The sequence below is a fragment of the Geotrypetes seraphini genome, chromosome 5 (genome assembly GCF_902459505.1).
Source record: "Geotrypetes seraphini chromosome 5, aGeoSer1.1, whole genome shotgun sequence".
Taxonomy (NCBI): Eukaryota; Metazoa; Chordata; class Amphibia; order Gymnophiona; family Dermophiidae; genus Geotrypetes; species Geotrypetes seraphini.
The window spans coordinates 267,094,618-267,113,752 of NC_047088.1; the positions used below are offsets into that span (position 1 = coordinate 267,094,618).

The window sequence follows — 19,135 nt, forward strand, 5'->3', positions numbered from 1 at the left end:
TGGCTTACAAATCATAGAATGAACAAGAGAGGGCACCAGAAAACAAAAACAGCATAGGATCACAGAAAAATTGATCAAAGGCAAGAGAAAAAAACAACAGTACATGAGAGAGAGGCATACTGGGAGACAGGAGAGTTGTGGGAGAGGTATGTGTGGAGACAGAACATGTGAATAAGATATGCAGAGAAAGAGAACACAGGAGTAAGAGACATGCATGGAGAGAGCACATGACAATTGACATGGAGAGCATGCTGACACACTATAGTAGCTTTCTGGTTTCTTTGGCTTTGATGAATTTCTTTTTACTAGTAAGGATATGACATTCGTGCTAGCCAAGCTAGAACCCACCCCACCCTCAGAAGAACAATCTGCATAGCTTCATCTTTGCTTAATGATGCAGAACACAACACACTCAGGAAGAGGCGGATTATTGCCAAAATGATATAGAGAGTCCACTTCTAAGGACAGCTTCTTGAAATAATTGATCCGGCATGTCCCCTGCTAGACATAAGCTCTTTCACACTCAGTGCAGCCCAATATCCCTTTCTCAGTTTATTTGTAATTTCTGCATTCTTCAGTTAAAGAACTGCAATTGTCCCTTGCTCCATTTCCAACATTCATGCCTCTTTAACTAGTTGAGATTAATATGTACCACCCATTCCAAAAAAAAAAAAACCAAACCACAGAAGAGTGAGAAACACTTCTTGCAGACACTGCTCAGTAGAATTCTGACAGGTTCCTTCATGATAAGCCACCACTGTGTTGTTCCCATTCCCAAACATGTCCCATCCACATGTGGCATACAACATTTACATCTTCTCTTTTACTCTTTTTCTACTATTCAAATTAAGGCTTCCTTGAACAGTACTTCTTTTTCCCCTCATTTTCTTCCCTTGGCCTGCAGATGTTCCCCAAGATGTGAATGATAACACATTCAAACAAAATTTTATAAAGAGGGGAAATAATTCAGTGTTACACGATCACTTCCCATTATCTTGACACATTGTTCAATTCTTAGGATGACCCACTTTTCCACATATTCAGCATTTGATTACCAGTATGAAAACTATGACAAGGAATATTTGCTCCCCATAACTTTCTTTCCCATAAATAAGTCCCTTTAATATTTAACTGAACTAGTGTCTGCTTCTTTGGCTAAAGGCAATGCTTAGAGTGACTGTTCAGGAATCGGTCATTGTCACAATCTCTTGGCTGGCTGTGACAATCATGCATAGTAATTATTTGTAATGCTCCTTTCCATCCGTCCTTGAGGTATATTGACTATTTTTAACCTTGAATGTTTTGCCTACATCCCCAGCTAGAGGAATTCTCTTAAATTTGCACACTTCCAGACCGGTTCGGTATCCCCCTTCTTTCTTGTCACGAACTGCGATATCATACTATCTGCACCATTTGCTGACACATCGTGCACCACTGGACTTCTCCACATCGTGTTCCTTGGACTTCTCCAATCCCTTCCCTAGTTCTGGAAGGGGAAGAGAGGTGGGGGTCACTGAGTCACAGGAGCGGCAGGCTGCTGACTGGTGCCATGATAGGAGCGCAGAAGAACCTTATGTTTGGTGACCATATCTGTCCGCCTTCTCTGATGGTCAACTAGGAACTCTTTCAAGCGGTTGGTGGTGAAGGTGAGCGTTTGCCGGCGGAGCTTCATCAGGTAGGCATCTTGTAGCCAGGGGTTTGAGAAACACTCCTGAATTGTTGGACGACTCCTATAGTAAACAAAGCACATTAACCCAATGAAGTTCATTCGTAGGGATTTCCAGGCTGCCAACATAACTCTGCTGTATAAGTTCTGGCCAATATATATATTTCTAATTAATTTATTTATTTACATGTATTAACTGCTCAACAATACCATGCTTTGCATGGTACCTTTTCAACTCTAATAATCATATCACAGTACTTGATTGAAAGTGTGTTTCTGTGAGCCTTCAAAATTTGTTAAATGCACAATGCCATGAAAGAAAAGAATAGAGATTGCCAACATGAGACAACTTTTATGTAAACATTATTTGGGCTATGGCTTCCTTCTTTCCTCATCTGTTACTTCCAGCTGGCTTCTTTTTTTTTTTTTCCTGCCTTTGACTTGTTCTGACAAAGTGGAACCAATCTTTCTGTAATGACCCACCACCTACTTTGTATTGCAGAGCAAGATAGTGCTGAGGGACTCATTCTATGCAAGTCTTCAGATTATTTATGGCTTTGCTACCTGGTGCAACCAACCTTGGCCAAGTATGTAATGGCCATTTCGGCAGTAGTCACTTCTTTGTACAGCCCAAGAAGCTTAAACAGAACAGGGATTGCAGACTTCCTTCTTGGTGATGTACCAGTAGCCTACTAAAATGGTGTATGACAATGTTGAACACCAGCCCAGGAAGCTTAAGGTCAGTTCACTGATCAATTAGCAGATAGTACATGCCTGGTAAACTGATAAGAGGGCATGAGCTCCTTTGAAAAGAAAGAGAGTATTGTTAAGGCCAAATGGAACGGTGACGGGACTAAATCGCGCGAGATAACGGCGCGCCGACAACTGAGCACCGACAACTGAGCGCAAGGTTGATGGCGCGCCGAAGAAAAGCACTATTTTAAAGGGCTCCGACGGGGGGTGTGGGGGGGAACCCCCCACTTTACTTAACAGACATTGCGCTGGCATTGTGGGGGGTTTGGGGGGTTGTAACCCCCCCACATTATACTTAAAACTGAACTTTTTCCCTAAAAAACAGGCAAAAAGTTTGGTTTCAAGTATAATGAGGGGGGTTACAACCTCCCAAACCCCCCACAACGCCAGCGCGATGTCTGTTAAGTAAAATAGGGGGGTTCCCCACCAACACCCCCCCGTCGGAACCCTTTAAAATAGTGCTTTTCTTCGGCGCGCCGTCAACCTTGCGCTCAATTGTCTGCGCTCAGTTGTCGGCGTGCTGTTGTCTCGCACGATTTTGTCTATGAACCAAATGGAACGTGCAGTCACCAATCCTGGGGGGAGTGTGTCGCTAGTGCTAAGTGATTTCTGCAACCACATAAGGAATTTTCGATTCATCATGATAGATGAATGCTCCTTTTGAATGCAAATTATCCATGTCAACTGCTGAGCAAATTGTAAATAGGAGTAACAAACATTGTCTGTATGCAAATGCCAGAAGTCTAAGAAACAAGATGGAAGAACTCTGGCCGAGAGGATCCAGGCGGTCCAGCAGGTGGTTTACTTGCTGCAGTGTCTGGGCTGGATGATCAACCTTCAGAAGAGTCACTTGGAGCCCATCCAAGATATGGAGTACCTGGGGGTCCGCTTTTACATGGGACAGAACAAAGTTTTCCTCCCCATGTCACGTCCAGAGAAGATTCGGAAAGTCATCAGAGACATGGCCACTCCTTTCTTTGTACTATTTGATTAAGATTTTAGCAATTTTAAAGCTATCTCCCCCATGGATTGAGGTCTAACAATACAAACCAGTAAAAAATTTATTTTGTTTTTAATGTTATGCCGTATGAGAAAGGGAAAATTTTGCCTTGATTCCTCTATTTCAATTGTAAATGTTCATTATTACCTATTGTCTCATTTTAATCTTTGAACTGACTTGTATTATTTTCTTGTTTTGACTAATATTATGTCAATACTATAAAATGAAAATAAAGATTTAAAAAAAAAAAAAAAAAAAAGGCATGGCCACTCCAACAGCCTGTCAGTTTCTCCAGGTCCTGGGGCTCATGGTGGCGACAATTGATGTAGTTCTGTGGGCTAGAGCCAAACTATGTCCTTTGCAGGATGCTCTGTTGTCCCAATAGAATCCGCAGTGGGACCGATTGCTTACCCTCCTGCTCTGGATGGCGGCAGCGCGCAGCAGCATGGAGTGGTGATTACATCACCTATCGTTCACGAGGGGTCTTCCACTCTGGATTTCAGATTGGGTGAGTCTCTACAAGCTGGAGGGCAGTCTGTATTGTCTGTTCTGGTGCAGGACTGGTGGGCGCCTTCAGAGTGCAAGTGGTCGATCAATTGCTTGGAACTGAGGGCGATTCGGCTGGCCCTCCTGCATTTCCAGGGTCGTCTCTGTCATCGAGCTGTCTAAGTGTTCTTGGACAGTGCCATGGCGGTGACTTATGTCAATTGTCAGGGCGACACGAGGAGTCCCTCCCTGAGCATGGAGGCTCAGTTGCTCTTTTTCTGGGTGGAAGGACACCTGGTAGCACTGTCCGTGGAAGAGGTGGACAACGTTCCGACAGACTTTCTCAGTCGCCAGAAGCTGGACCCTGGAGAGTGGTCTCTCTCCCTGAGAGCGTTTGAGTGCATAGTACACTGATGGGGGGCCCCCAGTGTTTGATCTCATGGTGACTGTACTGAACAAAAACGCTGATCGGTTTTACAATTGTCAAGAGGCTGGCAGCAACAGCCTGGATGCTGTGGTTCAGCCCTGGCCCCAGGAGGGTCTTCATTATGCCTTCCCTCCGTGGCCCATGATAGGGCTTCTATTGCGTCCAATAGCAGAGCACCGGGGGGGGGGGGGGGGCAGTGATCCTAATAGCTCCTGATTGGCCGAGGCAGTTATGGTATGCCGACCTGGTTCGGCTCCGGCAAGGTTGAGGGTTGTGGTTGCATTGTCGCCCTCATCTCATCATGCAAGAGCCGATCGCTCTGCAGGACCCAGACCACTTTGGTCGTACGGCATGGCTCTTAAGTGCGCGGCCTTGACGACCAGGGGCTATTCTTCTGTGGTGATAGCTACGTTGCTTCACAGCAAACGGAAGTCCATGGTGGTGGCCTATGCGAAGGCTTGGCAGTGCTACCAAGCATGGTACACCAGCCAACAGGAGGATCCTTCTTCTTCGGTTCCTCGAGTGCTGGAGTTTCTGCAGGATGGTCTGAAAAGGGGTCTTGCAGTGGCTTCACTATGGGTTCAGACTGCAGGTCTCTCCTGCTTGGGCCCTCTTGCCTTGAGGGGCTCCTTGGCGGTCCATCTGGACGTGTTCCGTTTTCTATGGGGCGTGGTTCGTCTGAAGCCTCCTTTGTGCCTCCCTTGTCCAACGTGGAATCTGAATCTGGTTTTCCACTCCCTGGCTCGCCCACCTTATGAGCCTTTGGAGCAGGCATCCTTGATGGATCTCACTATCAAGACGGTATTCCTTATGGCTGTTACTTCAGCTCAAAGAGTTTTGGAACTTCAAGCTCTTTCATGTCAGGATCCTTTCTTGCGTATTACTGATGCTGCGGTGCTCTTACGTACGGTTCCTTCCTTCTGAAAGTGGTTTCTGTCTTCCATGTGAATCAGGAAGTCCAACTTCTGACGTTTGTTCCTTCTGGTTCGAAGACCCAGGACTGGGTGCTGCAGTCCCTGGATGTGCGCAGGTTTTTGCTGTGGTATTTGGAGGTTACCAACGAGTTTCGTATCTCAGACCACCTGTTTATCCTGGTAGGTCTTGCATGCAAGGGCAAGCCTGCCTCTAAGGCTACCATTATGAGATGGATTTCAGTGGCTGTTTCTGCAGCTTATGTATTTATTTGTTACTAGCTGATTACCCGGCGTTGCCCAGATATTTATTTATCCCAAAATGTCCAACCCCCCACATGTCCCACCCCCCCATAGGTCCCACAGGAATGTCCCTTTCTATGGGGCTGAACTTGGACTGAAACAGCATTGGGAGTGTCAGTATTCATCTCAGTAAGCCCGAAAACTATGGATTATACACTAACATCTGTCATTGTTGATTATTTTTACATCACCCCCTCCCCCTTCCCAGAAGAATGTCCCTCTCCATGGGGCTGAACTTGGACTTAAATGGCATCGGGAGTGTCAGTATTCATCTCAGCGAACTACCAAAAACTATGGCGTAGACAATAATATATTTTGTTTTCAAAAATTTTACATGTCACCCCCTTCCCACCCCCACAGTATTTGTTCCCAGATAGTAAGTGATATGTATACCAAGTTTGGTTGAAATCTGTCCATGCGTTTCAGAGTTATGCTGGAACATACATACACTCATATACACACAGGTACATCTGATTTTATATATACATAGATTAACCCCCCTCCCACTTTTGCAAAACTGCAAGAGGTTTTTAGCACTAGCCAGTGCACTGAATGATCTGCACTGTTCCGACGCTCATAGGAACTCTGACCACTGGAGCAGCGCACCGACCGGCACTAAAAATCTCTTGCACAGTTTTGTAAAAGGGGGGGGGGGGGGGAGGGGGAAATATCATATGCCTTTTTTGTGGATGCTGTTTTTTTACTTTTGTTCGGTTGGGAATTTACACATTTAAATACCTTGCATGACTTCTCACGTTACCATCATAACTAACACAATAAAGCAATAACACTGGCCAACACTCATTTTGGTGCCTCAAATGTTAGATCTGTTTCTGGGTATATTTGATCTGCTGATTCTAAAAATGGCACCAGTTTTTTTCTATCAGCTTTAGTTTTTGAGATACAGAAAATGTACCACTCTTCACTCCGCTTACTCATTAAAAAATATATTTTAAGCATGAAGGAAACATTAAAAATTAAAAGAAAAGTGGACAACATGAAAATCTCATGAGCCTGCCAGGGACGAACCAAGGCGTCTGGCCCTAGCTTCCTTGCTTTTCGTCGACTGAAAAGCGCCTGGCCTTCGAGTTCTCTGCTGAAGCCAACAAGGCTATCTGGGGCTGACCCCAGCGCTGTACGATCAGACGGAATGCCTCCCGTGAGAGTGACCATGCTCCTGGGTCCAGGATCTGTCAGCAGAGGAAGTCTGCCTGAACACTGTCGATTCTTGCCACATGTGCCACCGAGAAAGACAGAAGATGTGCCCCAAGAGAGAGAGAGTACTTGTGCCCCCTTGCGAGGTACGTACGCCACCATTGTGGCATCGTTGGAGAAACTCGCATTGCTGTTGCTTTCAGAAGGGGCTGGAGAGGGAGTAGTGCCAGCTGAATCTACTTATTTCATACCAAAAGCACAAGTTTATGATACAAACTTTCCAGTCATTCGACACAAGAAGCTCCTTTTGTAAGACTTCCGAGAGTGGGATCTGCCAGGGCAATCCTGCATAAGATTCCAACAATAGTCTGCCATCATGTGTGCATCCCATCTTCCTTGGTATCTGGCTTCCAATGTTTTTATGTATTGATGAAATTTTTCACCTTGCTCTTCGCTTAAGTCACAAAAGTTCTCTGGAAAGCGATCTAAGTGACTGTGCAGATAATGGACTTTAACACTCATGTTACAGCCAAGCCTGTTGAAATGAAAGAGCATATCCTCTACTGATTGTGTGTAGTTGTCTTCCTTCTTGTTGCCAATAAAGTTTTTCACGACAAGAACAAATGAAGACCAGACACATGATTTGATTTCATTCATTGATGCTGTGAAATGGGGGTCATTTATAAGTTGTCTGATCTGTGGACCACTGAAAATTCCTGCTTCAGTTTTTCCATGGTAAGTCCAGGTAACATATGCGTTATGTATTCAATGCATGAACAGTCTTTATTCAAAGCCTTTACAAATTGTTTCATCAGGCCTAGCTTTATATGTAGTAGTGGCAGTATGATTCTATCTTGTGCTATCAAAGGTTCATTGATTACATTTTGTCCTCCAACCACCGTACGAAAAACGAATACATTTTTACGCCCAAAAAATTGCCAATGTATCATCCAATAGTAGTAGCCTTTTTAAATTAGTCAATGATCTTTATGATTTAGAGGCATGTACTGTTGCTGTCGAAGAATCTATTTTATCTGCTGATAGTTTGGCTGATTTTTTTAATACCAAAATTCAAAAACTGAGGCTTATGTTAGTTGTTTCTATTAATCATAATTGGTGTTTTCCCATCCTCCAAGGGGCAGATGCATCCAGAGTAGATCTGAGTTGGAATAATTTTACATCTATTGACTGGCAAACCTTTAGTAAGTTCTACAATAAGTATGTTAACTCACAGTTCTTCAACCACCGGTCCACGGACCGGTGCCAGTCTGCAGAAAATTCCTGCCGGTCCGCACAGGACCGGCGAGATCAACATCTTTAATTTCCTGCCGGTCCGCGCAGGACCGGTAAGATCAAAGAGCTGTAGTTCGCACAGGGCTGGAGAGATAATGGGGAGCCTCCGACAGCGTACTTTCTCCCCTCCCAGCGGCTCTCCTTACAAGCGCAGCGATTCAGGAAGGAAGCCTTGGAACTTTTGCTGAGTCGGGCCACCTCTGATGATGCAACTTCCGCTTTCCTCAGAGGCGGTGCAACCCAACAAAGGACCCGAGGCTGTCATACAGAATCGCCGCGCTGGCAAGTAGGAAGAGTTGCAGGAGGGGAGAAAGCCACTGTTAGAAGCTGGGAAGCTGCTGGGCATGGTGAAAAAAAAGGGACAGCTGCTACTGGACCTGGAGAGGGAGAAGGATAGATCATGCTGGGAGGGGAGGAGGGACGGAGTCTGGGAAGCTGCTGGGCAAGGGGAAAAAGGGACAGCTGCTACTGGACCTGGAGAGGGAGAAGGATAGATCATGCTGGGAGGGAAGGAGTCTGGGAAGCTGCTGGGCAAAGGGAAAAAGGGACAGCTGCTACTGGATCTGGAGAGGGAGAAGGATATATCATGCTGGGAGGGGAGGAGGGAAGGAGTCTGGGAAGCTGCTGGGCAAGGGGAAAAAGGGACAGCTGCTACTGGACCTGGAGAGAGAGAAGGAGAGATGCTGCTGGGAGGGGAGGAGGGAAAGGAGTCTGGGAAGCTGCTGGGCAAGGGGAAAAAGGGACAGATGCTACTGGACCTGGAGGGAGGGAGAAGGAGAGATGCTGCTGGGAGGGGAGGAGGGAAAGGAAAGGGAAGAGAGTTACTGCTGGACAGGGGGAGGAGGGAAGGAAGAAGAAAAAAGGAAGGAAACAGCTGGCAGGGAGATTAGAGGAGGGGAAGGGGAGAGACAGGAATGAGATGGGAAGGGGGGTCAGCAGAGAAATTGAGAGGGACAAAGATGCTAGATCTGGTGTAGGAGAGATAAAAATTAAGAGAGCAGTGAAGCTGGAATGAATCATGTAAAAAGGAGAGAGGGGGCATAGGCTAGATGGAAAGGGGAGAGGGGCATAGAAAGAAGACAAATAACCATATGGAAGGGGGAGAGGTCAGACAGTAGATGGAAGGGGCAGATGCTGGATTGAAGAGAGAGAGGGCAGATGCTGGAAGGAAGAGAGTGAAAAGAAGATGAAAGCAGAAACCAGAGACAACAAAAAGGTAGAAACAAATAATTTTATTTCTATTTTGTGATTAGAATATATCAGATTTGAAATATATATCCTGCTAGAGCTGGTGTTAGACATAACTGGAGACTGCAAAGTTCAGGCAGTGGCTTAGGGCTCTTTCTGACCAGGGGGGCAGTTGCCCTAGTTGCACTCCCCTAACCCTATTCCTGCTATGTGTGACTGCGGTATTCTGTTATCATGATATTTCTGTGTAGCATTCAGTAATAATTTGGCTCATTCGGTTTTCTTGATAGTAGAGGGGATATATGTGAAGGGGAGGGGAGACAGGGGTTTTGTTGATCCTTGCTCTGTATTATTTGTATTTATAAAATGACAATTGTACAGAATATTGTTTCTTTTTATACTTTAATAAAATACATTCAGTATAAAATCATAACTGAGGCTTGTGCGGATGGAATCAGATGGTTTGCGAGGACCGAGCTCGCAGAGACGGGGCGGAAATGGGGTTTTTAAATTTCAGTCCTAGTAGTTTGCTGGTCCACAAAATAATTTTTTTTTTCCGCCGGTCCATAGGTGTAAAAAGATTGAAGAACACCGTGTTAACTCATACTGTAGATTTGATAGCTGTCTTCCAAATGTTATGAAAGTTGCCCTGGTCAACTTTAAGGCCAAATTGTTGATGTGGATTAATTTCTTATTATCCATAGGGAAGTTTCCCGAGGAACAGGGTCAAATTGTGATTACACCAATTTTTTAAAACACTAAAGAATCATCCAGCATTGCATCTAATTTTAGACCTATTGCCAGTATTCCTCTGGTTATTAAGATACAGGAAGGTTTGGTAAACGCTGAATTATTTACATACTTGGATAAGTTTAGCATATTGCATGAGAATCAATCTGGTTTTCGGTCAGGATTTAGTACCGAAACAATCATGGCCTCTCTGTTTGATTATTTGTATTCATTATTCAGTCAAGGTTCAAGTGCGTTAATTCTGCAGCTAGATCTGAGCAGCGCTTTTGATCTGGTAGATCATACTATTTTGTTGGATTGTTTGGAATCCATTGGAGTCGCAGGTAATGTCTTGAACTGGTTTTGTGGCTTCCTGGGTAAAAGATCGTACCAAGTGTTTAAAGAAGATACCTTGTCTTATCGTTGGGAAAACTCCTGTGGGGTCCCGCAGGGTTCACCTCTGTCTCTCATTTTGTTTAATATTTATCTTGCTTCCTTGGGAAATTTGTTGCAAAGTTTAAAGCTCAAGTTCTACATTTATGCGGATGACATTACTATAGTCATCCCGTTAACTTGTCTGTCACCGGAGTTCATAATTTTTTAGTGATTATTTTAAGTCAGATTGAACTTTGGATGACTGCTTATAAATTGAAATTAAATGCGGAAGAAACTAAATTTTTTTTAGCAATTCCCAATGATAAGATTAAAGAAACAACAATACACGTGAATGGATAGGACTATAATATAGAACAATCCATAAAAATATTGGGTGTGACTCTGGATAAACATCTCGCACTAGAACAACATACAGATTTATTGTTTAAGAAATGTATCTCTGTGCTTTGGAAGCTTTGTACCATTAAAAAGTATTTTGATGAAACTTCCTTTCATTTACTGGTACAGTCTTCTAGCTTAAGTATTTCGAGTATTATATATCTAGGTGCTTAAAAGAAAATTAAAAAAAAAATTGAGAGTGATTCAGAATACTGCCGTTCACCTCATTTTTGGTTTAAAAAATTGGGAGCATATCACTCCTTTTTATTTGAAACTCCATTGTTGCCGATAGAGTCAAGAATTCTGTTCAAATTTTCCTGTATTTATTATAAATCAGTTTCAGGTTTGTTTCCAGGTTATCTTGTGTCTCATTTTTCTTTGAGTAATGCCAAAAAGACCACATATAGAGTGTACTTGTTTTCATATCTCTCCATAAAATCCTGTCATTATAAGAAGTTCCTTGAGAGAACTCTCTCATTTCAAGCCGCTAAATTGAATGTATGGCTTGGAAAAATTATGTTAGAGGTCTCTTCCTATCTTGATTTTAGAAAATTGTTAAAGACTCAACTCTTTGATAGGCTGGTATCTTAATGCATTCTGCTTCATTTTTTCAATCAAGTTCCTTATATTCAACTTGATCTATTTTATCTGTTCTATATATTACTTCTTTCCCTGCCATGCCAGTATTTTCTGCATTATATTGTAAATGCTTTCTGTTTTTAAGTCCATTATTCTAATTTGTATTCTATCTGTATCCCATGTATTAGCTCATCTTGTTGTGAACCGCCTAGAACTTTTTCAGTATGGCAATATAAGAATAAAATTATTATTATTATTATATACTGTATTAACCCAGGACAAGCAGGCAGCCTATTCTCACATGTGGGTGACATCATCCACGGAGCCCGGATGCAGACAGCCTCGCAAGCACACTTGCCTGAAGAAACTCAGAAGTTTCGAGTCTGCCACACCGCGCATGTGCGAGTGCCTTCCCATCCAGCACAGGGCATGTCTTCTCAGTTCTCAGTTTTTCACGGAGCCAAGAAGTCTGTCTTTGACGCTCTGCGCTGAACTTAGTTCGCTTCGTGCCTTCTCTCACCGCAGCTCGTGTTTTATTTTCTTATTACTGTGTCGCTGTGCTTTTCTTTCGGTCATTGTTTAAAAAAAAGTTGAATTTTTCGTCGAGTGACTGGCGGGGCCTGTCACATGCCCTCAGCCTGCGGGCTTTGACTTTGCGGCGGCTATCTTTCCTTCTATGTCCCGGCTGGTCATGGGCTTCAAGAAGTGTAGCCAGTGCCAGCATGCGATCTCTCTCACTGACCCACACCGTTGCTGCCTTCAGTGTCTGGGGCCTGACCATTGCCCGGAGTCGTGCATTCGCTGTGCTACCCTTCAACCTCGAGCCCTCAAACGTCGTCGAGTTCAAGTGGAGAAGATTTTTGGTATGGAAACCTCTGCTACACCCTCAACTTCCGATTTGGTCAGACCTGCTATGGGGTGTCCTCCTGACTCCATGACTTCGACCTCGACTCCCATCAGACCTTCCTCGTTTGGAACGTCCTCGACCTCGAGTAAATCTGCCAAATCTTCTCCTGAGCTTCCCTCAGGTCAGATACCTCAGCAGACAGTTCCAGCGGTGGCCCTCAAGCTACCTAAACATCATTCCTCCAAGTCGAAGCATTCTTCCTCTTCGTCCTAGAGCCTTTAGCCTCAACAAGTGGTCCAGTTTCAGACTCGGATCCACAATTGCAGGCTACCATCCAGACCATTTTAGAGCGGGAATTTGTTCAGTTACTGACCAAATATAGTTCTGCCTCGACTCTGCTTCCTGCAGTCCAGCCTGGGCACTCAGCAGACTTACAAGAGGTTGAGTCCTTGCCTGTGCCTCGAGCTGAATCTACACACTCTATGCAAGGAGTCGAGTCTTTGCGAGTGTATCGTCTGGAATCCTCACACTCCATACAAGGAGCCGAGACTTTAGGAGTGCTTTGAAATACCTCAATCCAGACCACAGAGTCTATGGGACTTGGATCTACAGCTTCTAGCCCTATATCCTCACATAAGGTATTGCCCGTTTCAAGGCTTAGGGTGACCTCTCCTCGACCTTGAACGGGGAGAACTTAACAAGAACTGTTGCAGAAAGGGACTTGGGAGTAATCATCCGGGAAGATATGAAAGCTGCCAATCAGGTGGAGAAAGCTTCAGCCAAGGCTAGACAAATGCTGGGTTGCATCAGGAGTTTTATCAGCCGAAAGCCTGAAGTCATCCTGCCGTTATACTGATCCTTGGTGAGACCTCACCTGGAGTACTGTGTCCAGTTTTGGAGGCCACACTATCAAAAGGATGTGAAGAGAATGGAGTCGATCCAGAGAATGGCCACTAGGATGATCTCGGGACTTAAAGATCTCCCATATGAAGAATGTCTGAGCAGACTGCGCTTGTACTCTCTCGAAGAGTGCAGAGAAAGAGGGGGACATGATAGAAACATTCAAATATATCACGGCCCGCATTGAGGTGGAGGAAGAAATCTTTTTTCTTACGGGTCCCACGGCAACAAGAGGGCATCCGCTAAAACTTAAGGGGGGAAGATTTCATGGTGACACCAGGAAATACTTCTTCACCGAAAGAGTGATTGATAGATGGAATGGTCTTCCATGCTAGGTAGTCGAGGCCAGTAACCTGTTTGACTTCAAGAGACGATGGGACCAACGGGTGGGGTTACTGCAGAGTTATACTTAAAAGATGGACTCTCAAAGGAGGGAGGGTTCTTGAGTGGGCAGACTTGTTGGGCCGCCGGCCCTTTTCTGCCGTCATACTCTATGTTTCTATCCGATTTCCAACTGAATGGCTGTTTGTATCTCTTTTTGCTATGCTCAGGCTGGACTGCATCTACAGAGTTGAGTCACAGCCCACAAAGTCAGAGCCATGGCAGCTTCAGTGGCTTTCCACAGATCCACTCCTATTGAGGAAATTTGCAAAGCTACCACCTGGTCTTCGGTTCATACTTTCACCTCTCATTATTGTCTGGATGTTTTCTCCATACAGGATGGTCATTTTGGCCAGGCATTAAAAAATTTATTCTCCTGAATTGCCATCCCATTCTGGTTATCTTAGAGGTCACCCACACGTGAGAATAGGCTGCCTGCTTATCCTGGGCTAAAGCACAGTTACTTACTGTAACAGGTGTTATCCAGGGACAGCAGGCAGCTATTCTCACAACCCATCCACTGCCCCTGGTTGGCTTCTCAGCTAGCTATCTGAACTGAGAAGACGCGCCCTGTACTGGGCGAGAAGGCAATCGTGCATGTGCGATGCAGCAGACTCAAAACTTCTGAGTTTCTTCAAGCAAGTCTGCTTGTGAGGCTGACCGCATCCGGGCTCCGTGGATGATGTCACCCACATGTGAGAATAGCTGCCTGCTGTCCCTGGATAATATCTGTTACGGTAAGTAACTGCTTTCCCTCAGAGACCAATCTTTTTTTTTTTGCCCAATGTTCATGTTTGGCTGTACTATCCCAAAGGCATAAAAAGCAAGGATATTTTGTATAGTCACTTTGTTGGTCAAGAAGAAAATTAACCATCTTCAAGTCTATACAAATCACCCATTAATGTTCTTGGTAATTTATCTTTTCTAAGACTAAAGAGATGGCCTTGTACTCTTCTTTCATCCTGGTGGAATGACCGATTGGAATAGAAACATATTTGTTGTCGTTATTTAAAAGAACATATTTCAAATTACGTTTTGATCTGCCAATGAAAAGATGCTACTCACCTGGGTTATATTCTGAAAGACCCATTTTATCAGAACGTTTCCAATTTCATTGCAGAATACTAAGTTCTTGTCTTTGGTAAAGAATGGCAGCAAGTTATTTTCGCTCTTTCAATAAAATGTAATTTTTGTTCCTGGCTGAAGTATATTCTTTTCCTTTAGTCTGGAGGCAAGCAATTCAGAAGACTCCTTGAAAAAATTTAGGTCCCTGATCAGATAACTCAATTCATTCTGGTCAAAACATTCACTATGTGAAGTTGTTTGGGAATCCCTGTCACTGCCCCTACTTTCTTTACCTTGTGCGATATCAAACATGCAAGACTCATCCTGTGAGAACTACAGTAGTTCACGGAAAGGTGGAACGGGTACAAGCCTTTGATGTGGTGTGTTTAGATTTTAGCAAAGCCTTTGACAGTGTTCCACATAGACGTCTAATAAATAAACTGAGTGCCCTTGGGATGGGTCCCAAAGTGATGGGCTGGGTCAGGAACTGGTTGAGTGAAAGGCGACAGATGGTAGTGATCAATGGAGATCACTCTGAGGAAAGGGATGTTACCAGTGGTGTGCCTCGAGGTTCTGTTCTGGGGCTGTTCTTTTTAATATTTTTATAAATGATATTGCTGAAGGGTTGTTAGGTAAGATTTGCCTTTTTGTGGATGATACCAATATCTGCACTAGAGTAGATGGTGTGAATAACATGAAGGAAGAACTGGCGAAGCTTGAAGAATGATCTGAAATTTGGCAGCTTAAATATAATGCTAAGAAAAGCAAGGACATGCATTTGGGCTGCAAAAACCCGAGGGAACGGTACATTTTAGGGGGTGAAGAACTTATGTGCACGATGGAAGAACAGGACTTGGGTGTGATTGTGATGATCTTAAGGTGGCTAAACAGGTTGAAAAGGTGACGGCGAAAGCTAGAAGGATGCTAGGTTGCATAGGGAGAGGTATGGCCAGTAGGAAAAGGAGGTATTGATGTCTCTGTAAAAGACTCTGGTGAGACCTCATTTAGAATATTGTGTACAATTCTGGAGGCCGCACCTTCAAAAAAAATATTAAAAAGATGGAGTCGGTCCAGAGGAAGGCTACTAAAATGATGTGTGGTCTTTGTGATAAGCCATATGGGTACAGACTTAAAGATCTCAATCTATATACTTTGGAGGAAAGACGGGAGAGGGGAGATATGTTAGAGACGTTTAAATACCTACGTAATATAAATGTGCATGAGTCGAGTCTCTTTCATTTGAAAGGAAACTGCAATGAGAGGGCATAGGATGAAGCTAAGAGGTGATAACGTAACATAACATAACTTTTTTCTTCTATACCGCCATAATCAAACAATTTCTAGGCAGTTTACACAGGAGAAGTTTGGACAATCAGCGAAATACAATTAATTGAAATACAGCAATTTTCCTAAAAAATTCAGTATAAAATTTTAGTTAACAGTAAAGTCCTCATTTAGGTAATAAATTTGTCAAACAACTTTGACTTGATTACTTTTCAAAATGCATCATAAGACAACACAACTCCACCAATACAATTACCCCACCAGGACTGCTGCTTACTTGCTTGAAATGCGAGAGTCCTGTTCAAAAAGGTCTTATATCTGCAGCTAGTAAATTTTGGATAGGCAAATAAATGGAATTCCTAGTTAATTGGTTGTAAACCGCTTAGAACTGTTTGTGGTATGGCGGTATATAAAAATAAAGTTATTATTATTATTATCCTTGTTGGACACAAAATGAGATAAAAGGTAATTTGGGGCAGATCGCCAAACCAACCTAAAACAAATGCACGAAAGTTTGAACATCACTCGTGCTTCCACCGGGAGCCATTGCAGCAGTCAATAGTAAGGACTAATGTGGTCATTTTTCTTCAGCCCAAATATCAGTCGTACAGCTGTATTCTGTACTATCCTCAATTTTTTCAGGATTTTCTTTGGGGCTCCTGGATAGGCTCTGGAGTAATCTGAGTAAATACTTTTTTACGAAAAGGGTGGTAGATGCATGGAACATTCTCCTGGAGGAGGTGGTGGAAACGGAGACTGTGTCTAAATTTAAGAGGGCCTGGGAAGCTTGAAGAATGATCTGAAATTTGGCAGCTTAAATATAATGCTAAGAAAAGCAAGGACATGCATTTGGGCTGCAAAAACCCGAGGGAACGGTACATTTTAGGGGGTGAAGAACTTATGTGCACGATGGAAGAACAGGACTTGGGTGTGATTGTGTAGAAACATAGTGGCAGAAAAGGGCTAGAGCCCACCAAGTCTGCCCATTCCAGAGTATTCGCTCCCGAATTTACTCCCTTAAAGATCCCACGTGAGCATCCCATTTACTCTTAAAATCCTTCACGCTGTTGGCCTCAACAACCTGCAGTGGGAGTCTGTTCCACTGATCCACCACTCTTTCGGTGAAGAATACTTTCTGGAGTCTCCATGAAACTTCCCTCCTCTGATTTTCAGTGGATGCCCTCTGGTGGTCGAGGGACCCATGAGACAGAAGATATCATCTTCCGACTCAATGCGACCCGTGATGTACTTAAACGTTTCAATCATGTCTCCCCTCTCTCTTCGTTCCTCAAGTGAGTACAGCCGCAGCTTCTTTAGTCTTTCTTCATACTTTAGAACCTTTAGCCCCGAGACCATCTTGGTGGCCATTCGCTGAACCGACTCGATCCTCAGCATGTCCTTACAGTAGTGTGGTCTCCAGAATTGAACACGGTACTCCAAGTGAGGCCTCACCATGGATCTGTACAACGGCATAATGACTTCAGGTCTTCTGCTGACAAAACCTCTACGGATACAACCCATCATTTATCTTGCCCTGGAGGAAGCCTTCTCCACTTGATTGGCAGCCTTCATGTCTTCACTAATGATCACTCCTAGATCACGTTCTGCCGTGGTCCTAACCAAGGTCTCTCCATTTAGGCCCTGATTCTCCAAAAGTGCGTCCCGATTTTAGGCAGCTGTAGACGTCCTACAGCTGTCTAATCAGCCAATCGGGATGCACGTTTTTAAAAAAAAAAATGCTCCCCAGGCAGGCCGCCCGGGAGAGGCGTCCTATACTAAACGCCGATTCTGTAACCGGCGTCTTTAGAGAATCGGGTTAAATTAGACGCGGCCGCTATACTTATGGCAGCAAGGGATCTCCCTGCTGCAATATGTATAGCGGCCGCGGTTGTTGCGGCCACCTGTCCCATCACCGACAGGAGAATGCCTAACTCCTCCTGTCGGAACCCCGATCCCCCTCCCCCCCAAACTCGTAATCGCCAACAGGAGGATGCCCAACTCCTCCTGTCGGAACCCCGGACCCCCCTCCCCCCCAAACTCGTAATCGCCGACAGGAGGATGCCCAACTCCTCCTGTCGGAACCCCGGAACCCCCTCCCCCCCCAAACTCGTAATCGCCGACAGGAGGATGCCCAACTCCTCCTGCCGGAAAGCCCAACGACCCACCGCCCTAACTAATCTCCCTCCCCCAACTAACCTTTCAATATTGGTCAGCTGGACGGGTCTTGCTGCCGTCCAGCCGACGGGTCTGCCTCGTGGAAATGAGACGGCACGCCCCTTCCCGGCCCATCCCCGCTAAATCTAAGGCCTGATTGGCCCAGGCTGTAGAAGCCTGGACCAATCAGGCCTTAGGCATAGCGGGTCCGCCCATCCCCACTAATCCTAAGGCCTGATTGGCCAAGGTGCCTAGCCTGGGCCAATCAGGCCTTAGATTTAGCGGGGATGGGCCGGGAAGGGGCGTGCCGTCTCATTTCCACGAGGCAGACCCGTCGGCTGGACGGTAGCAAGACCCGTCCAGCTGACCAACATTGAAAGGTTAGTTGGGGGAGGGAGATTAGTTGGGGCGGGGGGTCGTTGGGCTTTCTGGCAGGAGGAGTTGGGCATCCTCCTAAGTTCGCCTAAGGCCTGTAGGCGAGCTTAGGCATCTTGCGGGTCTCCCTAGGCTCCCGGAGGCGCCTTCAGGCCTGCCTGGGGAGCATTTTTTTAAAAAAACGTGCATCCCGATTGGCTGATTAGACAGCTGTAGGACGTCTACAGCTGCCTAAAATCGGGACGCACTTTTGGAGAATCAGGGCCTTAGTGCATAAGTTCTGTGCGGGTTTCTCTTACCCAGGTGCATTACCTTGCATTTTTTAGCATTGAAGCCTAACTGCCAAGTCGTTGACCATCGCTCCAGCAGCAGTAAGTCCTGTGTCATATTGTCAGGTAATAAGCTGTTGCCTACTATGTTGCAAATTTTGGCGTCATCGGCGAACAGTGATACTTTTCCCCTAAGCCCTTGCATCATATCTCTTATGACGCAAGGGATAAGATATATGATAAGAGATACACGTGGGATCTCTCGGATAGAGAAAGAGATAATGTTTATTGCAGATGGGCAGACTAGATGGGCCATTTGGCCTTTATCTGCTGTCATGTTTCTAAGATCCGAGTGCGGACCTGGTCTGTTGGCTGAAGTTAGATCAGGGTAAGATTATTTTGATTGATGCCTATGCTATTAACAGTACAAAAATAACAGTCATCAAAGTATTTGGTTCCTTCCAAACCATTGATACTCCAAATTTCAGGCAGCTTCTCTTTCCAATTGTCCACTGGCGCAAATACTCCATACAAGTTTTGCATACAATATGAGGAGCCCATGACTTATCTTGATCTCCAAGCTTGACACCAAAATA

The 19,135-nt window shown here is 44.8% G+C and overlaps 1 protein-coding gene across 4 annotated transcripts in view; it reads right to left on the reverse strand.

Annotated features, from left to right (window-relative positions):
• Positions 1–928: 928 nt before the first annotated feature.
• The window catches only part of SPEG (striated muscle enriched protein kinase), a 543,710-nt gene continuing 525,503 nt past the window's right edge, over positions 929–19,135 (reverse strand). For all 4 annotated transcript variants that reach the window (XM_033947131.1, XM_033947130.1, XM_033947129.1 and 1 more), the window contains one exon: positions 929–1,730. In XM_033947131.1, coding sequence (XP_033803022.1) covers positions 1,511–1,730 — 220 coding nt within the window. In that variant the 3' untranslated portion in view covers positions 929–1,510. The remainder of the gene's footprint in view (positions 1,731–19,135) is intronic.